The 24166-nt window shown below is 47.4% G+C and overlaps 2 protein-coding genes across 4 annotated transcripts in view; one reads left to right on the forward strand and one right to left on the reverse strand.

Annotated features, from left to right (window-relative positions):
* Positions 1 to 4012: 4012 nt before the first annotated feature.
* RGS9BP (regulator of G protein signaling 9 binding protein) lies at positions 4013 to 4940 on the reverse strand. The gene has a single exon (XM_087826834.1). The coding sequence runs from the start codon at positions 4938 to 4940 to the stop codon at positions 4233 to 4235; it is 708 nt and encodes a 235-aa protein (XP_087682960.1). The 3' UTR covers positions 4013 to 4232.
* Positions 4941 to 6055: 1115 nt separating this feature from the next.
* The window catches only part of ANKRD27 (ankyrin repeat domain 27), a 47706-nt gene continuing 29595 nt past the window's right edge, over positions 6056 to 24166 (forward strand). For all 3 annotated transcript variants that reach the window (XM_016221046.2, XM_087827132.1, XM_016221047.2), the window contains exons 1-5: positions 6056 to 6131; positions 15518 to 15649; positions 20922 to 21032; positions 22989 to 23145; positions 23884 to 24038. In XM_016221046.2, the coding sequence (XP_016076532.2) occupies positions 15548 to 15649; positions 20922 to 21032; positions 22989 to 23145; positions 23884 to 24038 (525 nt within the window). In that variant the 5' untranslated portion in view covers positions 6056 to 6131; positions 15518 to 15547. The remainder of the gene's footprint in view (positions 6132 to 15517; positions 15650 to 20921; positions 21033 to 22988; positions 23146 to 23883; positions 24039 to 24166) is intronic.

Here is a 24166-nt window from a genome sequence, read left to right on the forward strand (position 1 = left end):
GCCCCTATCAATGCCACATACAAAACAATCCATGCTGTGCTCATGTTCCCTGACCTCAGGCAGCCAATGTAGTTATAGTTCTGAGGGCACCAGGTTACTTACAGAATAGAATTCTCCCAGCCTCCGTGACAAATGACAGGTTTTCGCATCTGTAATTTGCCATAATCAGTTTAGGTGGTCCCACTGCTGGATACAACAAACTGTTTAACACATACTAGGCTTTCTTGGACTTAGACGTAAGGTCTAAATTTAAATTCCTGATCTAATATAAGTACTATAAACAAGTAGCATTTACACAAATTTGCTTTTAAGTCCGTCCACTAGTTCTGATATGGACTAAAATCACAGTAAGCTTAGTTCGTTCTGATTTTTAAAATTCACATGTAATTTTACCAACAGACTAATTTTAGATAAAACCCACCAAACTGTAAGATTCCATTTCAATATGCACCAAAACCAACAACATAAAACAACAGCAAAAAAACAAACAAAATAACCTTTTGTTGTTTGACTGCATTCTGTTCAATGTTTTAAGCTCTGAAAGGGACATCTGAGTTAGTGAGGGCCCGCCCCCATTTCACAAATGAGGGAAGTGAGGCACAGGGAGGTCAGTGACTTGTTGGAGGTACTTGGAGAGAGAGGCAGACCCCTGCCAATTGCAGCGGGTCAGGCCTTGCCGGAGGAGGTACAGCCCCAAAGAACACAGGGGCCAGTCCCACAGCACTTTACTTCTCAGACTGACACGCAGACTCACACTCGGGGTCTCGCACCCTTAACAAGCATCCAATACAGAACAGAGAACTACATTCTGAAACGCAACCAAGTAGCTAAAAACATACCAGTGTGCACATTGAAAAGGAAAATGCAGCATTATCAGGGTCCTCATGCAAACCAGGACTCTCTTCAACCAGAACTACTTTTTAGTCATTCGACATCACACATCTCATATGTAGCTTACTGTAAACTTTAGGTAAGTCATGAAGTTTATGCTCTACTTTTACTCACCAAAAATGTTTTCCCTTGTAGCATTTAAAAAGTATAAGTTCTTAGAGCATGTAAAAAAAGAATTTGCCAGCAGGCATTTTTTTGCTTCGTACAAACATTATTAGTTGGTGTTTTTAAAGAAACTAATAGCAATAATTCAAAGTTCCCATGATAAGTGCCTTGGCATTCCAAGTTCTTGTTGTCTCACTATCACATAAAGCAGAGCTGTTTTCCCAAAAGAGAAACCAGGGATGTTTCCTCTTTACAGGGATTTAACTTCACAAGAGAATTTACTTCACAATAGCGTTTTACTTTGGAAGTAAAGATCTATCTTCTAACTTGTACCTTTAATTTGGGAAAGCAGATGTTCTCTGCCATAGATTTTAACATTGACCTCTTCATATATATCCTACATAAAACATGTTAAATTATTGTTTTTTTCCGATCATTTGTATCATGGTATAAGATCATACCAAATGGTTTTTAGAGAATTAGTAACTTATATCAAATATCTAAATTAAATCAGGCTTCTACGAGAAAGCAATTTCTTGAATTATATATAGAAATGAAAGCAAACAGAGTAAGGAGACTATTGCTCAAGCGGGAAGTAATTTTGCATGTATCGTAGAGCAAAAGTCCTATTAGGCAATGTGATAGCTACAAATAATGCCAACTATTCCTAATATTTAAAGTTTTCAAACTCAGAGTTGTTTAGGCTAACAGACCTACAACATAAATATGTTTATTGTAACTCAGCCTTTTTTTGCAACACTTCATCACTAATTTTAGAGAGCAGAGGACTCTCAGAATCAGGTACAGATCTGATTGCCCATATAAGAGAATACCCAAGGATCTGCCAAATGAATGTAAAGAGTAACAACAAAGAAATTTGTTTATCCCAGTTGCTCTCTATGGGTTACAGTGGGTTGGGTATCCTCCTGTGTACCAGGAGATCGATGGTTCGATTCCCGATCAAGGGCACATGCCGGGGTTGCCAGCTTGATCCCAGGCAGGGGTTGTGCAGGAGGCAATCGATAGATGTTTTGATGCTTCTCTCTCTCTCCCTCTGCCTTCTTCTCTCTCGAAAAATCAATGAACTATTCTTTAAAAAAAAGAGAGTCACAGTCTTAGAAAGAAAATAATCTATTTAGGGCTTGGTTTTTAGGGATATCTTCCAACACTGGGTCACAAAATGCCCCAGCCTCCTCTTGCCTGCGATGAGACTCTGGGGAAGGTGACAGAGGTTCCATGTTGTGTTGTGTATGGGAAAAGGAAGAGAGGAGTTAGAAAACTGCCTGTGTCATCTCTGAATACACCCTCGCCATCAGGTGCAAAAGGGTTTCATTTGGCCACTATTCAGATTCACCCAGACTGGATGAGGAAGAAGATCCTTTTAATGAGTTATTGTCATAAAACTTTTAGTCGGCTTAAGACTTTATGAGTCTTTTAAAACCGTTATCATAGACACTGCAAACATCTCATATTCTAAGTTACTGGAACCTGTGTGCTGAGGAGGAGTGAGAATGGGCTGGGCTGGGAGGTCGTCCCTAGTTAGGACTGGGTGCCCAAACAGCACGCCTGCTGCTATTTGCCTCTGCCCCTTGGCCTTCCAAGTTGCCCTTGTGAAAAACCACCAATTCTCTCCTCTTGGTCCCTTTTCTCACTTTGGGGGTAAAAAAGAAAAAGAAAAAAATCCTTGTCAGTTTTGAGCCAAACCAAAGCCTCTGAATTTTATTCCAAATTATTACCTTTAGGGAGTTAAATGTATCTCTTTTTTTCTCAACAGATGCTCTCTCTGCAACACAGATAGGAGGTGGCAGCTCTGCTCAGGCAAATCCCAGCCTGAGACCCGGGGTGTTTTCTGTATTTCCGTATTTATTGACCAACAGAAGTAAGGGCCACTTAACTTCTGTCATCTACACCTGTTGTTCCAGTACTTTTTCCTATGACCTCCTGCCTTCAAGATCAATTTTAAAAATAGATGCAAATATATATTTAGTAACCAAAGCATATAAGTAAAGACTGCTGTTTGACTCATTGGCTTGTACAAATTCATGGCCAAATGTCCTTTAAGAAAAAAAACCCAGCTTTGATAGTACACAATGTGGGTATGTGATTTCTCTTTAAAATGGTTATTTTTAAAACACTTCTTAAATTCCAAGTTAAAACTGTTACATTCTCTGTGTGCCAGTGATGCCACTATATACCCTCCCCCCCCCCCAGGGGTCAGTGTTGGGGTCAGAGAGCTGTGCAGCTCCTTCCAACACCAGCTCTCCAACTGGCTGGCAAGCAAATTCCAAGGGATAGACAGGATTAAGGGCTCCAAAGAGGATTCCCCAGCCCTCCCCCAATGGATCAAAAACTCTGGTCTAGTTCTGGAGCAAAAATAAGCCAAAGAGAAGGAGAAAGTCCCTGTTTATATAGCCTGCAGCCCTTCCCAAAGCTTGCACACCTCCCAGACTGGCAGAAGAGAGCTCTTTTAAATAGGCAGTGTTCGCAGTGGGTCCAGTGCCCTAAGGGAAGGTTCTATGACCCTTTTCTGGTTTCCTAAGTAGAGTCAGACCCTGCTCGAGAGAGCACGACCCCAAACCTCTTCTAACTGCTTTTGGTGACTAATGGCTACACTCTGCCAAGAAGCGCCATGGTGCGCCATCGAGAAAGCACTTTGCATGAACTTCTGCACTCTCCTAAATTCAGGTCCCCAAAGGATTAAGGTAATAAATAAAAAAACACCCTTACATCCTGTTGCAATTTGTCTCTTGTCCAGGAACAAACAACACGCCCTCCCGCAGTAAAACAGGCCCCCTCTCCACACTTCATCACCCCCTTTTTCAAACTGCCCCATGTAGAGATGGGAGTCGCCAGCAGGGGTGGTGACACCAAGCCAGTAGGGGTAGTGACACCAAGCTCAGTGTGCCCCAGCTGCACACGCGGTAACCCATTAACTCAGAGGTATCTGGGGTCACTGTGGGCGGTTTTGTATTAATAGAAGATAAAGCTCCTGCATACATTAGCGGTAATACCCTGGCGGCTTAACTCCTCCCTGGCCAGCATGAGGAAATCACGTACTGCTGGTACCTGTGCGCTTGAAACACGCTTGTACACCTACACACACGGCGTTTCAGAACCGCTCCCCTTAGCCACGCCAGGTTCCACTCCCATCCCGAGTCCTGGCGGTAGAGGTCATCCTGGGAGAGGGGTGTCTCTGGGGAAGGAGCTGCGGTGGCGGCGGGCCCGTCGGGCGTCGGTCAGCTCAGCTTTGCCACGCACACCGCCAGGGCCACAGCCGCCAGCAGCACGGCGCTGAAAACCGTGGCAGCCAGGGCCTTGCTCGGGTCGCAGGGCCCCGTGCGCTGTTCTACCGACACAAAGCCCGCCGAGGAGGCGCCGGCACAGGACAGGAGCTCGGCGCCCGCCGCCTGCCGGGCTTGCACCGTCCAACGGGGCACATTGACCTTCATCTCCATGTCGTGGATCATCCTGCCCACCTGAAGGATCTCCCGCTCCAGCTCGCGCAGATCGCCCACGTCGAAGTCGCGCTCCGCCTCGTGCCGCAGGGTGCGGACGCTCAGGGCGCGCGCCGCCACGCCAGCCGCACCGCCGGCCACACCCGTGCGCACCAGCGGCCGTCGCGGCGCGTGCAGCGGGAACGCGGTGCCGAGCGCCAGCGCGCGCCGCATGTCGGCTTCCAGCAGGTCCAGGCAGCCGGAGAAGGCTACCCAGAGGCGCTCAAACTCGGCGCGCTCCTCGGCGCCCAGGCCCTTGTCCCGCAGCGCGGTCGTCAGCGGAGCACCAGTAGCCACCGCCAGCTCCTGAGCCTTCTGGCGCGTCTTCTGCAGCTCCTCACGAAGGTTCTGCGAGTCCGCCGAGCCGCCGACGGTCAGCACCAGGTGGTGGTAGCATGCGGTTGCCCTGTTGAGCGCGTCCAGCAGCGCCTTGCACTCCTCCCGCGCCATGGCGGTGCGCTCCGGCACAACCCGGCCGCCTGCGCCCCTCTCGGCCTCAGGCCTTCAGTGCGGCCGAACACGGCCAACCCCGACTGCGGCCCCGGGTCGGGCCGCTGGCATCCTCCTCATGGCCCAAGGCTAGCTCCACGCTGCAGTGCTGTCGACGGAGCCTGTTCGGGATTCTCGACGTGCACCTCTGAGGACCGGGCGCGGAGAGGGAGCTCCTTTAGCTGCCTCCCGTCCCCTCGTCCATCCTCCCAGATACGCTCCAAGTCACACGCTGAGCCTCTGCGCCGCCCTGGCCTCCATGGTGGTCCCCTGGGTTGTGGTCTCCATCTTCCTCTAGTGCAGTCGCCAGGGCTAGCCCCGGAGCGGCACGCCCCGCCTTAGCAGCTGCCAAGGGCGGCCGGGTCGTGTTTCTTAGGATCCACCCACCCCGCCTGTCCGAGCCGGGCGCTTCCATCCCCAGGACGAGGGATAGGCGGGGCCCGGGGCACGGAGGTCACGTGTTGGCCCCCCATCTCCCCCTCCTCCTCACCCCATTGCAGTTCTGGAATATTCGCGCTTGGCAGATCTAACTCTCTATTTTACGGAAGGGGAAACTGAGGCCTATGTTAAAAAAAAGGGGGGGATGGGTCACTCGACATCTATGCAAGTGAGGGGACTAGAACCTAGGGACCATGACTTCCAGCCCCCCCCCCCCACCAGCGACGGGAGTGATGTGCTTCGTAGGACTGGGCACCTCCGTCCTCCAAAGCAAGCAGTGAAGGGCTATCCCTGGGGCGGCACGGCTCCCGGGTCTCCCCATCTAGATCCAGCCCGCTTTCCAGAGACGAAGCTTAAACCCCTTCCCTAGTGTCAGAGCTGCCCTCGGCCCCACCCTCTTCCGTTCCGGGCACGCGCAGTCGGGGCTCTGGGCCGGTCCCGCCTCAGTAGGACGCGCAGTGCGCCGCCTGAGCCCCTCCCCCTGCTGGGCAGGCTTAATGATTGCTCTGCGCGCACGTCACTCTGGGTAAAGGCGGCCGCTCATTGGGCTGACTCGGGGTTGAGGTACGGCTCCGCCCAACCGTGGAGTAAAAGGGTGGGCGGTGAAGTGGGGCCACGCACTGGGGTGGTGGTCCCGGAGGCCCGAGCCCATGGTCCGGGAGGTGTCGCCGCCGCTCCGGGAAGGGCAGGGAGTGAAACTATGTAGCCTTTTAAGTAAGTCTCTCTCCTATCTGCTCCCGTGCCGCTCTTCCCTCGGGACGGCTGCGCCTCGGGGCCCAGAGGCCGGAGGAGGCCCGGAGCGGGAAGGGGGAGGTACTTTTTTTCCTCTCTGCAGCTGGCGCCTCAGGGCGTCCCTGGGTGGGGCGGTGGCCCCCTGGCGACCCCCAGGACCCCGACCCCTTGCCCGATGGACCGCCCCGCCCGCGCTCTTCCGGTCCTGTCTGCTGCGGGACTTGTGCAGCCTCTCCTTTCCGGGGTGGGGTGAGGTGGGGAAGAATGCGCCCTCTGACCCCACGGTTCTGCGACGGTTCAGCGGGTCCCTGGTCTCCGGAGTTTAGAGTTGGGGGCAGTGGGCGGGACCTTCGCTCCTGAGTTGAGTGGCCTCCTGGATTTGCTGGCGGCCTGGCCGTTAGGGTGGAGGGGAGGCTGTTGGTGGGTGTCCAGGTCTCGGGCCGGGCGCATGTGGGCCCTGGGTAGGGGGCTGATGAAGGCGCAGGGGAAGGAAAAAGGAACGCCTGCATGCTCGCCTCTCGCGGGGTGGGGTCTCCTCGTCCGCCTAGGTAGAGAGTACTCCAGGAAAACTCTTAAGCACCAAGAGATAATACGGACTCTGGGTCTGTTCAGTTCCATTTTGTTGGAAGTGGACTGCCCAGAGGTGCTAGAGCTAGGCCGTGCCCCTCAAGGTGCTGGGGACCTGGGCACTTGGGGCCCTTGCTGGGCCACGAGAGCAAGTGTCTGGTCTTCAGTGAGGATTTAGGACGTTCAAGAAATGAGGGGTAGGCTAGACTGGAGGGACTACTAGTTAGAGCCAGCTGGGGTTTTCTAAGTTTATGGGTTTCCTGGACATAGGCCCCTATTTTAAGTAATGCACCATTGCACTAGCGTTAGAGAAGAGCAGTGGACATTAGTGTTTCTAGGTCACCTCTCTGGTCTAGGTGTTGGGACATTCTGGAGCGTCCAGAGGGCTGGGCCTCAGGGCTTGCTCTTACTCAGCAGTCTGTACTTTAATCCATTGATTCAGTGGCCATTTGTGGCGAGGGCTCAGGTTCTCTCAACCCTGGCCATTCTTTGTGGTGGAGGACCTCAGCCACCCACCTGCCAAATGGGCGCCTTGGTAGAGGTAGAGTAGTTTTCAGGACAAAATAGTGGAAGGAGGGAGAAAGCATCTCTCTGGGAAGCTGTGGGGACAGCAGAAGGAAATGAGGCTGCAGAGGTGAGTGGGAGATCAGATAGGAGAGGCCCTTAATGCCAGGCAGATGTGTTGAGAGTTCATGTAGTAGGGAGTGGAGTAGAAGTCATTTTGGAATCCTGCACAGACCTCAGTGTTGGAAAGATCACTTTGTGGTCTTTCCAGTGAATAAGTTTGAGTGACACCGGGAGGCAGAGCCTGTGGGGAAAGTGCAGTATGGGAGCTTGAACAGATACTTCTCACCAGCCCTAGTGACAAGAAAGCAGCTGAGGCTGTGAAGTTGGGTAGACCCTTTGGGCAAGCTCTTCTGAAATAATCCTGGGGGAGTGAGCTGTAGTATCTGCATAGGGCCTGTGGTCAGGTTTTGATTATGCTTCCCTGTGGCTCTTGGGTTGTGCTGCCCTCATGAGGGCAGACGCTGGGTCTTTGTTACTCACATGTCTGTGCGCTGTTAGTGTGTCTGCGCAGGTGCGTGCGCTGTTTATGAACTGCCAAGATTAGGTCAGTGTTGGGTAACTTCATCTTTTAGAGGAGCAGAGGAACGTGACCATGTGGTGGTAGATACTGCACCTAGGGAGGATTTACACCTGAAGAATCCAGACCTGGTTTGTCCTCAGGTTGCTTCCACATCTGAGAGACACTGAGAAGTGGCCCTTGGAGCTCCTGCCTTTCTGTCCAAGATACTGGCAGGGAGGTGGGTGCTGGTGACTTCACCTACAACTCCAGGAGCAGGGTGATGGAGTGGCATTCTGTGGAGCAGTTGTGTTCCTCCAAACTTTCCTGCTCCCTTGGTGGTCATACCCCTTTCCAGCCATGAGGCCTTCTCTCCCTCTGTGACCCTCCACTGTCCAGCTGTCACTGTGTTTCCAAGCCCTGAGGACACTGTTTCTGTCTTTTAGCCAATGCCTGCATGGCTGCCTAGGGCCATCCCCTCACCCTCCCCTGGTTATGGACAGTGGATTTCCAGCTCCGGGGAGAGATGGTACCTCCCTGGGAACTTGAGCTTCCTCTAACACCCCACTATTATTTTATTCAAGTGGGAGAACCATTAACATGTCTACAGTGAACCAGGCAGCCAGGTACAGCTTGGTGTTTCAAAGAGGAGCTTTGAGAAAAATATGTATGAGATCCATAGATGTTATAGACCAGAAGGACACAAGTGACCATAACACCGTACATTATATCATCAAATTGCTTCCATTTGACATTAAACATAGATGAATAGAAAGTTTTTCCTTTCAGCCTTTTCCTTCTGAATCACATTAAACCAGCTGGAAAATATTGCTCATCAGTTAGAAAATATGCCTGGTCAGGGTCTTTGGTCAGGTCCCTGGAAGGATGGGAATAGCCACAGCAGTGAGATTTCAGCAGGGAGTGCATCTCTGGGAGGTGCAGACTTTCCTATGCTGGATTCTGCTGAGCCAGGCTGCACACTGTCACCAGCTGTCCCTGGCCAGCCACAGTCATCCAGGCTAGCAAGACAGTTGAAGACCACAAAACCACAAGTGTGCACACTGCCTCCTGAAATACCTGGTACTGGCTTGAGTCCTTGCCTGGCTGTGCTGATCACAGTGTAACTTCAGATAATTCATGTTCAGGGATATTTGATCTCTGACTAACTGTACTAGATTTTCTGTAAATGATCCCATTATTTGAACTTAGGCAGGGGCGCAATTTTTAAAAAATATTTTTATTGATCTTTAGAGAGAAAAGGAGAGGGGGAGAGAGAGAGAAACATCCATGTGAGAGTGGAACAGTGATTGGCTGCCTCCTGCACACCCCCTACTGGGGATCGAGCCCACAACCTGGGCATGTTCCCTGACAGGATATTGAACCAGTGACCTTTTAGTTCATGGGACTGCACTCAACCAACTTAGCCACATCTGCCAGGGCAGGGGTACAATTTTTTTTTAAGTTTTATGAGAGGATTCACTCATCTTTTTAGTTTTACAAGAAAAAAGTCAGTTTACTTTGTATGGTATTTTAAAATATAAAACTAATTCTTACAAGTAAACTTGTCAGGGTATTAAATATTATTTTTAATCACTTACTCCTATGTAAGAATTCAACTCTGGCAATAAGCTCCAGATTATATGTGATTTATTACATATTTTTAACCCTGGGACAGAAAGGTCAAGTACAGTACTGGACAGAGCTCTTTGAATATCTATCCTGGACAGAGGGTTCAGTCACTGGCAACCAGGAGGACTGATGTCCAAAAGAAAGCAGATGACTTGGTGCTGAAAACAGTAAGCTCCATGCCATTCACCAGCAATACCTGCTAAGAGTCTTGTGTGTTTCCATAGTTTATGCGTTTGAGCTGAATGTTTTGATGTGGCATTTAGGGGCCTTCTCTTACCTTGCTGCCCCTCTCTGGCCCACTCTGTTTGGATTCTTATTATTTCCCTGAACTCATCAAGTCAAAAAAAGGTTACTCAGGTTTTCTGTGCCCACAAGAACCTTCACCTGCCTCCTGAACCTTTGGTCTTGTTCTGGTCCCTGCCAGGATGCCTCCCCCAGTTCTTGCCCCCAACCTCCTCTCTGCTGTTCCTGTCTCTCTCTCGTCCTCACTTTTCCCAGCACTTTTCTGGGTTGGTTTTACTCTTCTGGTGCACATTCCTTCCCTCCCAGCCAGGTTATCAGTTTCTCCATCAAAGCCATCCCTTGTCACCTTCATTTTGGGGAGGGAAATGTTAGTTTTCTGCCAGGATCTTTCAGGAAGAGCAGGAGTAGCCCTTCGCAGCTTTAGTCCGACCATATCATACCCTGTTTCTCAGGTGGTTTTTGTCCAAGGCATCTTTACTTTTGCACTCTGCCATGTAGAACCACCTGTGTCAGGAACCTGGAAGAATTTTGTTTTCTTGTGTCTCTGGCCCACCAAAATTACATTATTCATTTATTCTGGTAAGGACTCACAAAAGGATTATCTGGACTCGTAATAATTGAATTCAACAATTCAAATACCTAAATTGTTGCAGAGCTGTCTCTGGTGTCTAGGAAGGGATTATATGTAGCTGTTCTCATGCTAGGCTCTTCTCCCTAAGCAGATTTGCAGGGAGCTCAGTCCCCAGGAGCTGCAGCCAGAACAGCTCTGCTGGACCAGACCAAGGGGGTTCCATGTGGGGCCTATGGAGCTGTCTGCCAGGGGGACCTTTCCTTTAGGGGAAATGAAGTGTGGAATCCTTGCATCCATGGCTCATGAAATAACCCCTAATCCAAGCATATTTATTTTACATGATGGGTGTAGTGGTTAAAGGGATAGGCGTTAGAATAAATTTTGACATCTGTATGTAACCTCGAGTTGGCCAACTGAGCCTAAGTTTCTTCCTGTGGCTTGGAGCTAATGATACCTGTAGTTATTGTGAGCATTAGTTATTATCAGTTAACCATAGTTATCAGGAGCATTAAAATGAGATGAGGATACCACAGTGCCTGGACAAATACTGTTCTCAAATGGTGGCTGTTTTTATCAATAATAACTGTAAGAGAGAGAATTAATAATATACTTATGCATACTGTTCTGGTGTTTTCCCAAGGAAGCATATTGGAATATTGTTACATAGCGAGAAAGTAATTCAGTTTTCACTCATATTTCATTCATCTGATTATATCATGGGTAAGTTTGCTTGATGCTCCTTAATAGTTGCTAATTTTCTCTTTTGAATGAAGAGGCCACAGGCTCAAGTGCAGAACCTTTGGCAGACAGTAGTATCTAGCAAGGTTTTAAATAATGTGAATTGTTCTTATAATTTTTATTTTTAAGATTATCTTCTTTTTATGGAAAGTGATACTGGGTGTTTTGTGGTTGTTGTTGTTTTTTCATTTAAGTAGTAGTAAGAATTCTTTTAAAAAGAGATTTTAAAAGGGAGTAGGTTTGGTTTTTTTTTAATATATCTTTATTGATTTCAGGGAGAGGGAGAGAGAGATAGAAACATCAACAATGAGAGAGTCGTCACTGATCGGCTGCCTCCTGCACACTCCTGACTGGGTATCCAGCCCACAACCTGGGCTTGTGCCCTGACCAGGAATCGAATCTCGAGTAGATTTTTAAAGGAAAATGTCAAACGTTAACAATAGAGCTATTGCGTACACCATGCAGGTTATTTGTTGCACAGGTGCCCTGCCTGGGAGAGGGTAACTGTTGGAAAACGGACTGATAGGTAGCCTATGAACTGTTTACCAAGCCATGTGCCCTGGGATAGGATTGTACTGGTTTCTAATTCTCACGAAGGGACCATGTGGGCTAGCAGTAAGTGATGTTACATTGGTATGCAGCATGGCAGAAGTGATGAGGGTGGAATATAAATGGGAATCCTGCAAGACATATTTGTATTCTCCATTGCACAGAGTGAGATGGAGACTCGGAGAGGTGGAATGACGTGGCTAGAACTCTGCTCCTTTTCTGTGCCCATTTTCCATATTCCTCTCTGAGAGCTCAGTGAAACCACACTTATGTGTGATAAGAGGAACAGATCAGGGGCAATGGAGGCCCACTCACAAAAGGAACAAATCTGTACAGGATATATAAATAACATCTAATAAAAGTTGTATGTGGCCCTGGCCAGTTTGGCTGTCATTACAGTGTTGGCCCGAGGACCAAAGGGTGGCGAGTTTGCTTCCCAGTCAAGGGCATGTACCTCAGTTGCAGGTTCCCTGCTCAGGTCCAGGTGTGTGGGGGAGGCGACCAAGCAATGTGTCTCTCTCACACCAATGTTTTTCTCTCTCTTTCTCTCTCTCTCCTCCTCCCTCCTTCTTCCCTTTCACTCTCTCTAGAAATCAGTGGAGAAAATGTCCTCAGGTGAGAATAAAAAAAAAAGTTGTATATGGTCTTTATAGAGAAAATTTAATTGGAGGACATAGAAGAAGATGTACGTGGAAAGACATACTATGTTCGTGGGTGACAGGATTATTATAGACCGGCCAGCATGGCTCAGTGGTTGAGCATCAACCTGTGATCCAGGAGATTGAGGTTCGATTCCCCGTCAGGGCACTTTATTGATTTCAGAGAGAGGAAAGGAGGGAAAGAGAGAGAGATAGAAACATCAATGATGAGAGAGTCATTCATTGTCTGCCTAGCCCGCAACCCGGGCATGTGCCCTGACAGGGAATCGAACCCCGATCTTCTGGATCCTAGGTCCATGCTCAACCGCTGAGCCATGCCCGGCTGGACCACACCAAATTTTGAAGACTTAATAGGAGTAAAAAAAGAATGTAAAATATGTCTTTAATAACTTTAAAATATTGATCACATGTTGAAAATGTAATATTTTGAACATATTAGGATAAATAAAATATATTATTTAAATTTCACCTTTTTTTATGTGGCTACTAGAAAATTTAAAATTACATATGTAACTATGCATAATATGTATGTTATTATATTTCCTACGTATATCTGTTGGATGGCACTGGTCTAGACCATTGAAACAGTAGAGTCTAGAAACAGACTAAACATATATGGGAACTTGGAGTATGACAAAGGTAACATTATCAGCCAGTGTGAAAGGGATAGATTATTCAAAAAACAATGATGGGGCCCTGGCCAGTGTGGTTCAGTTGGTTGGGCATCATCCCATGCACTGAAAGGTAGCTGGTTCAATTCTTGGTCAGGGCACATGCCCAGGTTACAGGCTCGATCCCTGGTACGGAGCGTGCAGGAAGCAGCTGTTCGATGTTATGCTCTCACATCTATGTTTTTCTCTCGCTCCCTCTCCCTTCCTCTCTAAAAATAGTAAGAAATCTTTTTTTTTTTAATCCTCACCAGAGGATATTTTTTCCATTAGCTTTTCAGAGAGAGTGGAAGAGCGAGAGAGAGAAACATCATGAGAGAAACACATTGATTGGTTGCCTCCTGCAACAGAGGTACCTGCCCTTGGTCAGAATCAAACCCAGGACCCTTCAGTCCGCAGCCGATGCTCAACCACTGAGGCAAACCGGCTAGGGCAGAAATCTTAAAAAAAGAGATGGGACAATCGACTTATTGTTAATGTTCCCCCAACCCCAAATTTATATGTTGAAGCCCTGTCCTTAATGTGATGGTATTTGGAGGTGGGGCATTGGGATCTAATTAGTGTTACATTAGTCTCACATTAAGAGTAAGGCTCTCATGATGGAATTAATGCCCTTATAAAAAGAGGAAGAGACAGGAGTACTCTTTCTCCATCACGTGAGGATACAGTGAGAAGGTCTACAGTCCAGGAAGCGGGCCCTCACCAAGAACCAGATCTGTTGGCACCTTCATCTTGGACTTCCTAGCCTCCAAAACTGTGAGAAATAAATGTTTGTTGTTTAAGCAACTTCGTCTAGGCTATCCTGTCATAGCATTCCAAACAGACCAAGACAATTTGCCATATAAAAAAAAATTAAATTAGATGTTTGATTTATACATAACATATAAAAAGAAAGATGAATTGACCGCCTAAAATGAAAATGTTTAAGATTCTTAGAAATTATAGAGACTGTGTTTATGGCCTTGGTATTGGAAAGTATGTGATTTCATTTTAGCCCTAACAAACCAGCCCAAAACTTAGTGGTTTAAGACTGCCAAAATTTATTAACTTTCTACTGTTCTGTGGGATGGCAGGTGGTTCTTCTTCAGCTGGTGGGATGGCCGTACTCTCTGGACCACCTGGGCTGCTGTCCTCTTTGATGGTCTTTCATCCCATGGGCTTCTTCGTAGCATGGTGGACTCAGGGCATTAAGAGAATGAGAATGGAATCTGCAAGGCCTGTTGAGGCTAACACTCAGAAGTCACAGAGCATCGGTTCTTTCTGTTGGCTGGTTACAGCAAATCACAGGCTGGCTCAGATTCAAAGGGTGGGGAAGTAGACACCACTTTCTGATTAGGGGAATGGGTAAGTTACTTTGCAAAGGGACATGCCAGATGATAGCATTCCCTAAAATCCAAAAAGCTCTGACCATTAAGGGAAGGATTGACAAATTCAACTACATTAAAGTCAAACACTTCAGCTTCTGAAAACACCTATTTGAAAGAAATGAAAAGACAAGTTGCAGATTGGGAGAAGATATCTGCAACATCTTTTAGTATCCAGATATATAAAGTACTAAAAATCATGAGAAAAAGGCCAACAACCCATTAGAAAAATGGGCAAAAGACATGATAAGGTAATTTATAGAACATAAGGAAATGATGTTCAACATCATTAGAGAAATGAAAATATAAAAACAGTGAAATACTGTTTTATACTCACAGACTGGCAGAAACAAACTAATCTGATGATACCAGTAAGTGTTGGTTAGGATACGATGTGAGGAAGAGATATGCCCGTGCACTTTTCAGGGAAGTGGAAAGCAGTCCAGCATTGCTGCATCTGAAGAGTGTGCAGTGCCTCCTGGGGACATTCCTAGATAGGTGCTCAGGGGTATAGAGTGTTCATTCCAGCATTGTTTGTAATATTGGAAATGTGGAAGCCACTTAAATATAGGATATTAGATAAACAAGTTGTATCATGTTTACTAAAGACGCTATACAGAAGTCAGTGAATGAATGAGAGCTGTATGGATCAGCATGGACAGAACTTGCAAACGTAATGTTGGTTGAAAAGGGTGTGTTCCAGAATACTTATAGTGTGATGCCATATATGTAAATTTTGAGCCATGTAAAATAATATTCTAGCTTATTTATAAATACATAAGTATTAATGGAATAATTTTGTGAGCAAGAAGGGTATACAACTCCAGGATCTTGGTTGCCTCTGGAAGGAGAGAGAGTGAGATCAGGCAGGCACAGTGGGGGTGCCAGTCTACTCTGATATACTCTTTCTTAAAAGAAAGTCTGAGGCAAATATGGTAAAGTGTTAAGAGTTGGTAATTCTGGGTGGTGGTTTATATTATTACTTTTTACTTTTCTGTGTGCTTAAAATATTTCATTAAAAATACGCGCATATCTTCAAAGTCATAATTTTGGTTAGGTAGGATGTTCTAAAAGGAGCCATTTTTACATTTGCAATGACCTGGAGTTTAATTTTCTGAACATAATTTATATGTTCAACCAGTAAAAAAAAAGTCATCCTAGAATTGATGGGTTATCTTTGATATTTCCTGCTGGAGTGTTAGGTGTGTAGAGTACTGCATTATCAGGGATCATTTTTAGAAATTGCCAGATCAAGACTTTCATGTGTTATATAAATCTGACAGTGGTCATTTACTGCCTTTTCCTCCCTTGTCCCAGGAGTCTCACTTTGCCCCATCTGAAGTCCATATGGCTCTTTATGATGAAGATCTCCTGAAAAATCCTTTCTACCTGGCCCTTCAAAAGTGGCGTCCCGACTTGTGCAACAAGGTGGCCCAAACCCATGGCATTGTAAGTGCATCAACCCTGAGGGCTGTCCTTTTCCATTAGGTGTGGACCAAGCAGTGCTGGTGAGGTGAGAAATATAGCAGGCTTCGGTTAAGTTTAGAGGGAGTCAGCTACAAACCCACTCAGTGGAACAAGCCCCAGACCCTGCTCGGTATCTGAATGAGTACCAGCCCAGGGCATAATCTCTGCATGCTCAGCGCATGTTGACACAGGTCTCATGATATCTACCTCTGCTTGTTTCCATGTTGACCTTGAGGTCTTCTTGGGGACAGAAATCACATTCCTCCTCAGGGCCTCACAAGTCCTGGTGTGTGAGAGGGGTGCTCCCTCTCTTAGAATAAGAGACCGTGGGAACACATTCCCATATCACTTTCAAAGGCATTTCCAACAGGGAAGGAACTGTGGTGAAAGAACGTTTATGATGAGGCCGCAGCCTCAGCCACCTTCAGGGGCAGCCAGGTCACAGGAATGGGGAAGTGTGTAGGAGAGACTGTAGCCCTTGGTGTGGCCTTGCTGCTGGCGAGGAGGCCCCACGCTGCAGGTCTGTCCAGTTCTGAGGTTCTCACTCAAGTCAGCACACAGTGTGTGGGTGCCTCTAGGCTGTCCTCTGCTTGAGGAGTCTCCTGTCTTTTTTTTTTAAATATATCTTTATTGATTTCAGAGAGAGGAAAGGAGAGGGAGAGAGAGAAAAACATCAATGATGAGAGTCATTGATTGAGCCCGCAACTGGGGCATGTGCCCTGACCTGGAATCAAACCCCGATCGCCTGGATCCTAGGTTGATGCTCAACCCCTGAACCACGCCCGACTGGGCTCCTGTCTTCTTTCTGTGTGCTGTCCTCTTCTCGTACTGTGTCCCCTCTTTTCTTGCCATGGGGTGTGACTTCACTCAGGTATGGCGGGAAGCTGTGGATTTGAACCGAAGGAGAAGTCAGTTTATCCCAATGATGTCAGGTTCTCAGCTGCCTCTTTGGAAAATTGGGACTTTCGCTCCACCCAATCCATCCCTACGCCACCAGAAGCCTGATTTCTTGAAGTCCCTTCTGATTTTTATGCTTGGTTTTGTGATTCATACATTTTTCCCAGAATTTATTTTTGTTTGTTTGTTAATCGTCACATGAGGATTTTTTTTTCCATTGCTTTTTCAGAGAGAGTGAGGGGGAGAGGGGGAGGGATAGAGAGAAACACCAATGTGAGAGAGACACTAACCAGTTGCCCTCCTGCACTCGACCCAACAAGGGGCACGGAGCAAACCCACAACCCAGGTACACGCCCTTGACCAGGAATAGAACCTGTGACCCCTCCTTATGCAGGCCGATGCTCCAACCACTGGGACACAACACCCAGAGCTTTCCCAGAATTTTTTTACTCTGGATTTCAGAAGTCATAAAGTCACTATAAAAACAATTAGAGAATACTGCTGTTGCCGGAGAAGAAAATAAGAATCTCATAAAAGCTCACCAAAGACATTCATTGTTATCTGTTCATTTCATACTAGTTATAAATGCTGCTCTAAGCAAGGCTCTGTTTGGTGCTGGAGGTTCAGCAAAAATTAATATAAATCACCATCTTTACCCTTATGGAGCTTAAATTCTAGTGGGAGAGATGGTCAGACTCTGGGCAAATATATGTGAAGTATAGTTGTGTCACAGAGAAAAAGTACAGGATGCAAAGCAATCATGTTAACCGGGAGAGCTTGACCTAATTTGGGAAATATTTTCTTCCCATCTTTGTTCTAAGATATTTTATAAATACTGTCTAGATAACATATGTAACTTTCTTGTACTTTTTAAAAATGCCACACTGTGGCCCTGGCCGGGTGGCTCAGTTGGTTGGAGCGTCGTCCCGCACACCAAAAGGTTGCAGGTTAGATTGCCAGTTCAGGGTACATGCCTTGGTTGCAGGCTTGATCCCCGTTGGAGGCGAGTGCAGGAGGCAACCAGTCGATGTTTCTCTCTCACATCGAAGTGTTTCTTTCTCTTTCTCTCTCTCCCTCCCTCCCTTCCTCCCTCCCTCCCTCCCCCCTTACTCTCTCTGTAAAATCAATAAAAACATATCCCCAGGTGAAGATTAAAAAATAAAATAAAAATGTCACACTGTGGAATGCTGTTACTTCTCAGTAAGCTCTGTGTGTGCTGTCTGTCTCGCTCACCACTGTGTTGCCAGCACTTAACACAGTTGCCTGGTACCTAGTAGGTGGTTTTCCTGCTGCAGGAATGGAAAATCACGCTTGAGCTCACTTTAGTAAAAGGGGAATTTTGAATAAGAACTTTGGTATCTTGGTCACTTTTCTTTTAGATACACTGAAGAATGGGAGATTCTTCTTAAACTGTACCATCCCAAGTTCCCAGTGGTAGCCTAGGCCGCTTACTCCAGCCCCTCCTGAAAGCCATGAGATTCACAAGGAGCTGCTTAGGGCCCACATTGGGCAGCCCTGAATTCCTCAGCCTTGCTTAGTTCCAGAATCAGTGAGGCCAGCTTCTCAGCAGGAATCAGCAGTGGTGGGAAGGAGCTCTCCTCCTCAGCCAAGTCAGATATTATTGGTTAGCTTCTGCCCCCTGATGGCCAGGTGATGGGAACACTGGCTCATCCCTGTCTAATTCATAATAGAGCTCCCTCCACCTCTGGTAGGTAAAGGAAAAGTAGAATATTCCAGTCTCTTCTAGAAGAGCACTCATCCTTTCTGCCACCTCTAAAGGATCCATGTGGCCTTAGCAGGTGAATGCTAAATTTCTTCCCATGGGGCTTGTCCACTGGGCCAAATTCAGTTGCCCTTGAATCTGCCCTGGGGATAAGAGTCCTTTATTAGGCTCTAAAAAATGTGAAATCACTTTTAAACATGCGTGTCCCCGAAGCTTAACTGCCCCTCATACCTGTCCCTGTAAGCCAAGCTTGGAGCCACCTCATCCTCACGTGAAGTGTGTGTGGCAGCTAAGGCTGCAGCTTGGCTGCTTCCCCCACCTGCCTTAGCCTCTCCTCGAGTCTTCCTTCCTTCCATCCAAGCCTGCCTTTGATGGGGATGCCTCCGTGTCCAGGCACGCACCTCCTGCCATCATCTTGCTCTCTGGAAAGCAGAAGCTCTTTACCCCATATTTCCTGTTTCCAATCATAGAGGCCTGTGACACCACACACTGTTTCTAATAGCCACCCCTTTTCTTACAACCATCTAGCTAATTATACACTGTGACTTCTTCAAAGCAGGCTGCACCCCTGGGGCTCTTGTACGTGGGGTGTTGGGGGGAAAGTCCTCCAGGTTTCCTAGGTAGATTGGGGTGGGTCTATTTACCTGTAGGAAAAACAAAAATTATAAAAGGAGATTAAATGTGTTCCTTTCATAGTGGTCCTTTAATTATAGACTAGGTAGGATTTTGAGAGCTAGCCTGGGAGCCTAGCAGCATGTCTTGTAAGTTCCAGAGAACTGACTTTCAAGTAAAATACCTAGACAGCCCAGCTAGGGGCACTGATAGCCACATTCCAGTTCTCAGGATTTGTTGAGTATAGATCCAGCCAACAAACATTTATTGAGTATCTACTATGTGCCAGGCACTGTGCTGGGTTTCCAGGGTTACGTGGATGAGTGGGGAACACAGCACACCATCAGGAAATTCCAGAAACAGGCTGTTTCTAGGACTGAGGAATGAGTGTCAGCACAGAAGTTGTGACGGGTTCCTGTCGAGTGCCTAACCCCACCTGGGGTGGAGTCAGGAGGGTAACCTGGAGTAGCTATCACTAATGCTGATTCTTGCCTTTATCCTTTGCCTTTAAACTTTGAAATGAGTAGGTCCTCAGTTTACGGCCTACTCCATGATGTCTGTTCTAGAAGTAGTCTGAGGCTCTGTCTTGTGAGAGCCCCCAAGGCACTTGATCCCCCTCCCTTGGGCAGCCTCATAGCTCCTCCTACCTCCAACCCCCACCCCACCCCTCAGCAGGACTCAGGACTCTGATGGAGATGGATAGAGCCACCAAGAGCCAGCCACTGGCTTCTGCTTGCAACGAAATGCTCTGGGCAGCATTATCTGCCTGAAAACTAGAGAGTCCCAAAGGCTCCAGAGCTCCATGGTGTCTTTGCAGAGGAAACTGCAGCAGGTGCTGGGCAGTGCTTCCAGGAGGCAGCAAGATAGGGCAGTGGTTAGGAAGGCACAGGAGTCGGAATCATGGCTCTGTCACCCACTGCTGTGTCACCCTGGGCAAGTTACTTAACTCCTTGGAGCCTCAGTTTCCTCTTCTGTACAGTGGAGATAATGCAGAAGCTGTTTGCTTTGCACTGGGCTGCTTTAGGAGATGGGGCACTGAAGGTCATTGTCCTTCCGGGTACTCTTGAGTCTGAGAGTCCTCTGAAATGTGAGTCCCTGAGCCAAGCACAGATCCACATACCAGGGCAGTAGGTAGTATTGAGTCAAGCTCCTTCCCATTGCTGCATTGAGCTGAGAAGCTGGTGTCCTGTCATTGAGGTGGCCACTGTTGGACTAAAAATTCAGATTTCAGATTGAACCTGCTCCAAAGAAAAGGTCTGGCATCCTAAGACATCTCTGGTGGAAGTGACAGCCTACGATAGGAAACTGAGTTTCCTAGACTTGTGTTACAAACTGTGATCACAACTAGCCTGGCCCAGCCAGCGGTCTCAGTGGTTGAGCATCAGCCCATGCACCAGGAGGTCTCTGGTTTGATTCCCGGTCAGGACATTTGATTTACGGTCAGTACATATGCCCGGGTTGTGGGCTTGATCCCAACAAGGAGCATGCAGGAGGCAGCCAATCAGTGTTGATGTTTCTCTCTCATCATTGATGTTTCTATCTCTCTCTCCCTCTCCCTTCCTCTCTCTAGAATCAATAAAAACATATTTTGAAAAATAAAAGCTGAAAAATCTTAAAAAAACAAACAAGCATGGAAGGACACTGTCCTCATGTGCAGTGTTTATCATTTAGGTGGTGGGATTACATGTGACTTTCTAGTTTCACTTTTATGTACTTTCCAAACTATTCTTTCTCTGTTTGGAATTGTGTCTGAGCCTGTCGAGGACTGAGTGGGGCACCTGGTCTAGCTGTGGGGCGGGACCCCTTGGGGGGGTGGGAGCAAGCCACCTCCCTCTGCCTGGGTTCCATCACAATGACAAGTTAAGTCAGCTGGCATCAGCTGCTGCTGTGTTGGCACATGACCCCAGGCACACTCTCTGCAGTAGGTCCCCACAACACTTCCCCTGGAATGTTTTTTGGTACATCTTGGTCTGCAGAAGTAAATGACACATCTCTAATATTCACCCTAATTACTTTTTCCAGGTCTTAGTGCCCTGCAAAGGAAGCCTGACCAACAATATTCAGTCTACTTGTCAGTTTGAGTCCTACATTTTGATACCAGTGGAAGAACACTTTCAGACCCTAAATGGAAAGGTATTCATTTATTTGTGGGTCAACCACCGTTGCTCACTGAGTGTTTGGGTGGGGTGCAGGAGAGAGAATCCTGCTTGTCACCCTTCCGCATCTATGTTAAATGGTGGCTTTGACACACACAGCAGCCTGTGGGATGGGGTTGGAGGGCCTGCTGCCTTTGAGGAAAGGAGATGGTAGAGCTGAGCAGAGCCCTGACAGCAGCCTTGGGGAGAGAGGAGGGGCTGGGCATTTCTCCCTCGGCCCCCTGGGGTTCCAGCCAGTGAGTCAGGGTGTTCTTGGAATGCCTCCTCTTTGAGGTCCTATCAGAGTAAGCTGTTTTATCCCTGTGACATTGAAAGCTCATTGGTTTCTTGGCCACAAGTTGGAGAACAGGGATGAATTTTTAATTTTTTTAAAACTTGGTTTCGAAATAATCTCAACCCTACAGAAAGCTTCAGTAAAGTACAAAGAACTCTCATATGCCCTTTCCCTAGATTGGTGAACTGTTAACATTTTGGCCACATTTATTTATCACTATATATAATACATATTATTATTACTTTTCCTGAACCTTTTTCAGAAAAAGCTTCAGACACCATGTCCTTTTACTCCAAAACAATTCAGTCTGTATTTCCTACATACCTAGAGTGCAGTGATCACACTCAGGAAACTTAACATTGGCAGAATACTATCCTCCAACATCCTGTTCTCTTACAGAGTGTCCCAGTTCCCCTAATACTGTCCTTCTAGATCCAGGGTCACAGAATGCATCTTCAGTTTTCTTCATTTGGAAGAGGCCCTCAGTCTGTCTGTCTCTCATGACATTGACATTTTTGTTTTGCTTTGTGGGCTCTTCCTCGGTGTGGACCTTTGATGTTTCCTCATGATTAGACTAGCAGTTGTGCGGTTTTGGTAGGGATGCCTGCAAAGAGTATTTTATCTTTCTCAGTGTATCATGTCAGGGGCACATGATGTCAGCCTATCTCATTGTCAGTGTTAACCTTGGGGTGTGCATTTTCTTATTTTTTAAGTGTAAACTGGTAGGTTCTGACAGAGGGAGGCTCCGTTCCTAGTTAGGACTGTCCACGGTCTCCTATGGTCAGGAGAGGGGGCCACATTACCCTTCTCACCAGTGTGGGCACAGCTTGGCCTCTCCAACCCGGCAGCCGGGGTTCATGGGTACTGTGTGGGGGCAGCGAGGGATGGGTCATGGGGAGACCTGGACCCCGGCTCGGGGGTCAGCAGCCCTGTGGCTCACGAGGCATGCCACTGTTTCCTGCCAGGGATCTGCTCACCACAGCTGCCAGTCCCTTGTTAGTTTTTTTGTTCTCCTCAGGGTACTCAAACCTACAAGGAGAGCAGAGCAGTCAGGCTGATCATAGCGGGTCTGCCCTGGGCACCCCGGCCCTGGCCAGAGCGGTGAGCAGCAAAGGGGACTGAAGTGTGATGTCCAGCCCCATCCGTGTTGAGCACCGGACACATTGGTCTTTTGTTCAGATAGGAGAACCTTCCTACTATTCCATCCCAGAGGGTGCAGGTTTCTGCTAGTCTAGGGAACAGCTTAGTGCTTCTTCTGTTGCAGCTTTTAAAAAGGATCAGGATACTATTGTAGCTACAACTACAGGGTGAACAAAGAGGAAAGAAAAACATTTTCATATCAAAAAGCAAAATAAAAGAGTAGTGCTCCCCTGGCCAGGTACCTCAGTTGGGTAGAGTGTTGTTGGTATACAGCAAGGTTGCAGGTTTGATCCCCGGTCAGGACACGTACAAGAATCAATCAATGATGCATGAATAAGTGGAACAACAAATCCCCCCCCCCCCCCCCCCCGTATATATCAATAAATAAAAGTGGTGCTGCCCCTACAAACCCACATTGGAGCGAAGAAGGGCAGGTAGGGTAAAGTGCTGTATTGGGTCCAGACTGAGAGGGGTCGATGGTCACCACCTAGTGGTACAGTGACCGTTCTCTTGTTCCAGGATGTCTTTATACAAGGAAACAGGATTAAATTAGGAGCTGGTTTCGCCTGTCTTCTCTCAGTGCCCATTCTCTTCGAAGAAACTTTCTACAATGAGAAAGAAGAAAGTTTCAGCCTGCTGTGTATAGCCCACCCTTTGGAAAAGAGAGAGAGTTCAGGTATTTGGGGAGGGAACCCCTTTCTCATGATTTGGAGAAATGTGTTTGTTGAACCACCTCCTGACATAACTGTTGCAAACATCCCATAAAATAGTCAAGAACCCACTAGGAAGTTGCATAATTGTTTATAGAATTCCCCACAGAACTTAATGAAAAAGTCGTCTTGAGCTAAGGCGTGGACTGGGCTGCTGTGTATGGTTGCAGTTTGGAATTGACACAATTCCAGGAGGCAGTATTCACATAGGCCTCGGTGTAGATGTCGCCCCCTGGAGTTGTGCAAAGTGGTAGCCCTGGCTTTGTCTGTGGGCCTCAGCTTTAGGGCTAGCTCTTAGAGCATTATCACCCATGCAGCCCCACTCTGGTGCCTCTTGGAGATGTCACTACTTTTAATAAATAATCTTCCGTTGCTCCAGGAAATTGAGACAGCAGTGTGCCAAGTGCACTCTGAGGTTCTTATTATCAGGAATCAAGGCTTCAACAGAGCCTCACAGGTCATGCCCACTGTCCCAAATAGTCCAGGTTTTCTCCCAGAAAAGGGTTTCGGGAGGACCAGGCTCTCTGGACCCTGGGTTGTCCCATAACTGGGCTCCCCTTGGGCAATATCTTGAAATAAGGTCATCGTCCCCTTCCCCCTGGAAGACGGGGCCCCAGACCCTGAGGACGCAGGGCAAAGGATGTGGCGCTTCCTCTGTTAGGAAACAATGAAATCTTCAGTCAGCCTGACCCTCTGTCTTTCAGAAGAGCCTTCAGCACCTTCAGAATCCTTTTCCCTGAAAACCATCGAAGATGTGAGAGAGTTCTTGGGAAGACACTCGGAGAGATTTGACAAGAACATTGCCTCTTTCCAGCGGACATTCAGGGAATGTGAAAGAAAGAGCCTCCGTCATCACATAGTCAGTAGCTATGTCTTGCTTTGCCAGACATGCCCGATCCTTGGGCCAGTTTAGAGCCCTGGGGTTCCTCTCAGTTTACTCTGCAGCTTTGCTGCCTCCACTGTTGGGAGTTTTGTTGAAATGTTTCT

The sequence above is a fragment of the Miniopterus natalensis genome, chromosome 18 (genome assembly GCF_054644295.1).
Source record: "Miniopterus natalensis isolate mMinNat1 chromosome 18, mMinNat1.hap1, whole genome shotgun sequence".
NCBI classification, from domain to species: Eukaryota; Metazoa; Chordata; class Mammalia; order Chiroptera; family Miniopteridae; genus Miniopterus; species Miniopterus natalensis.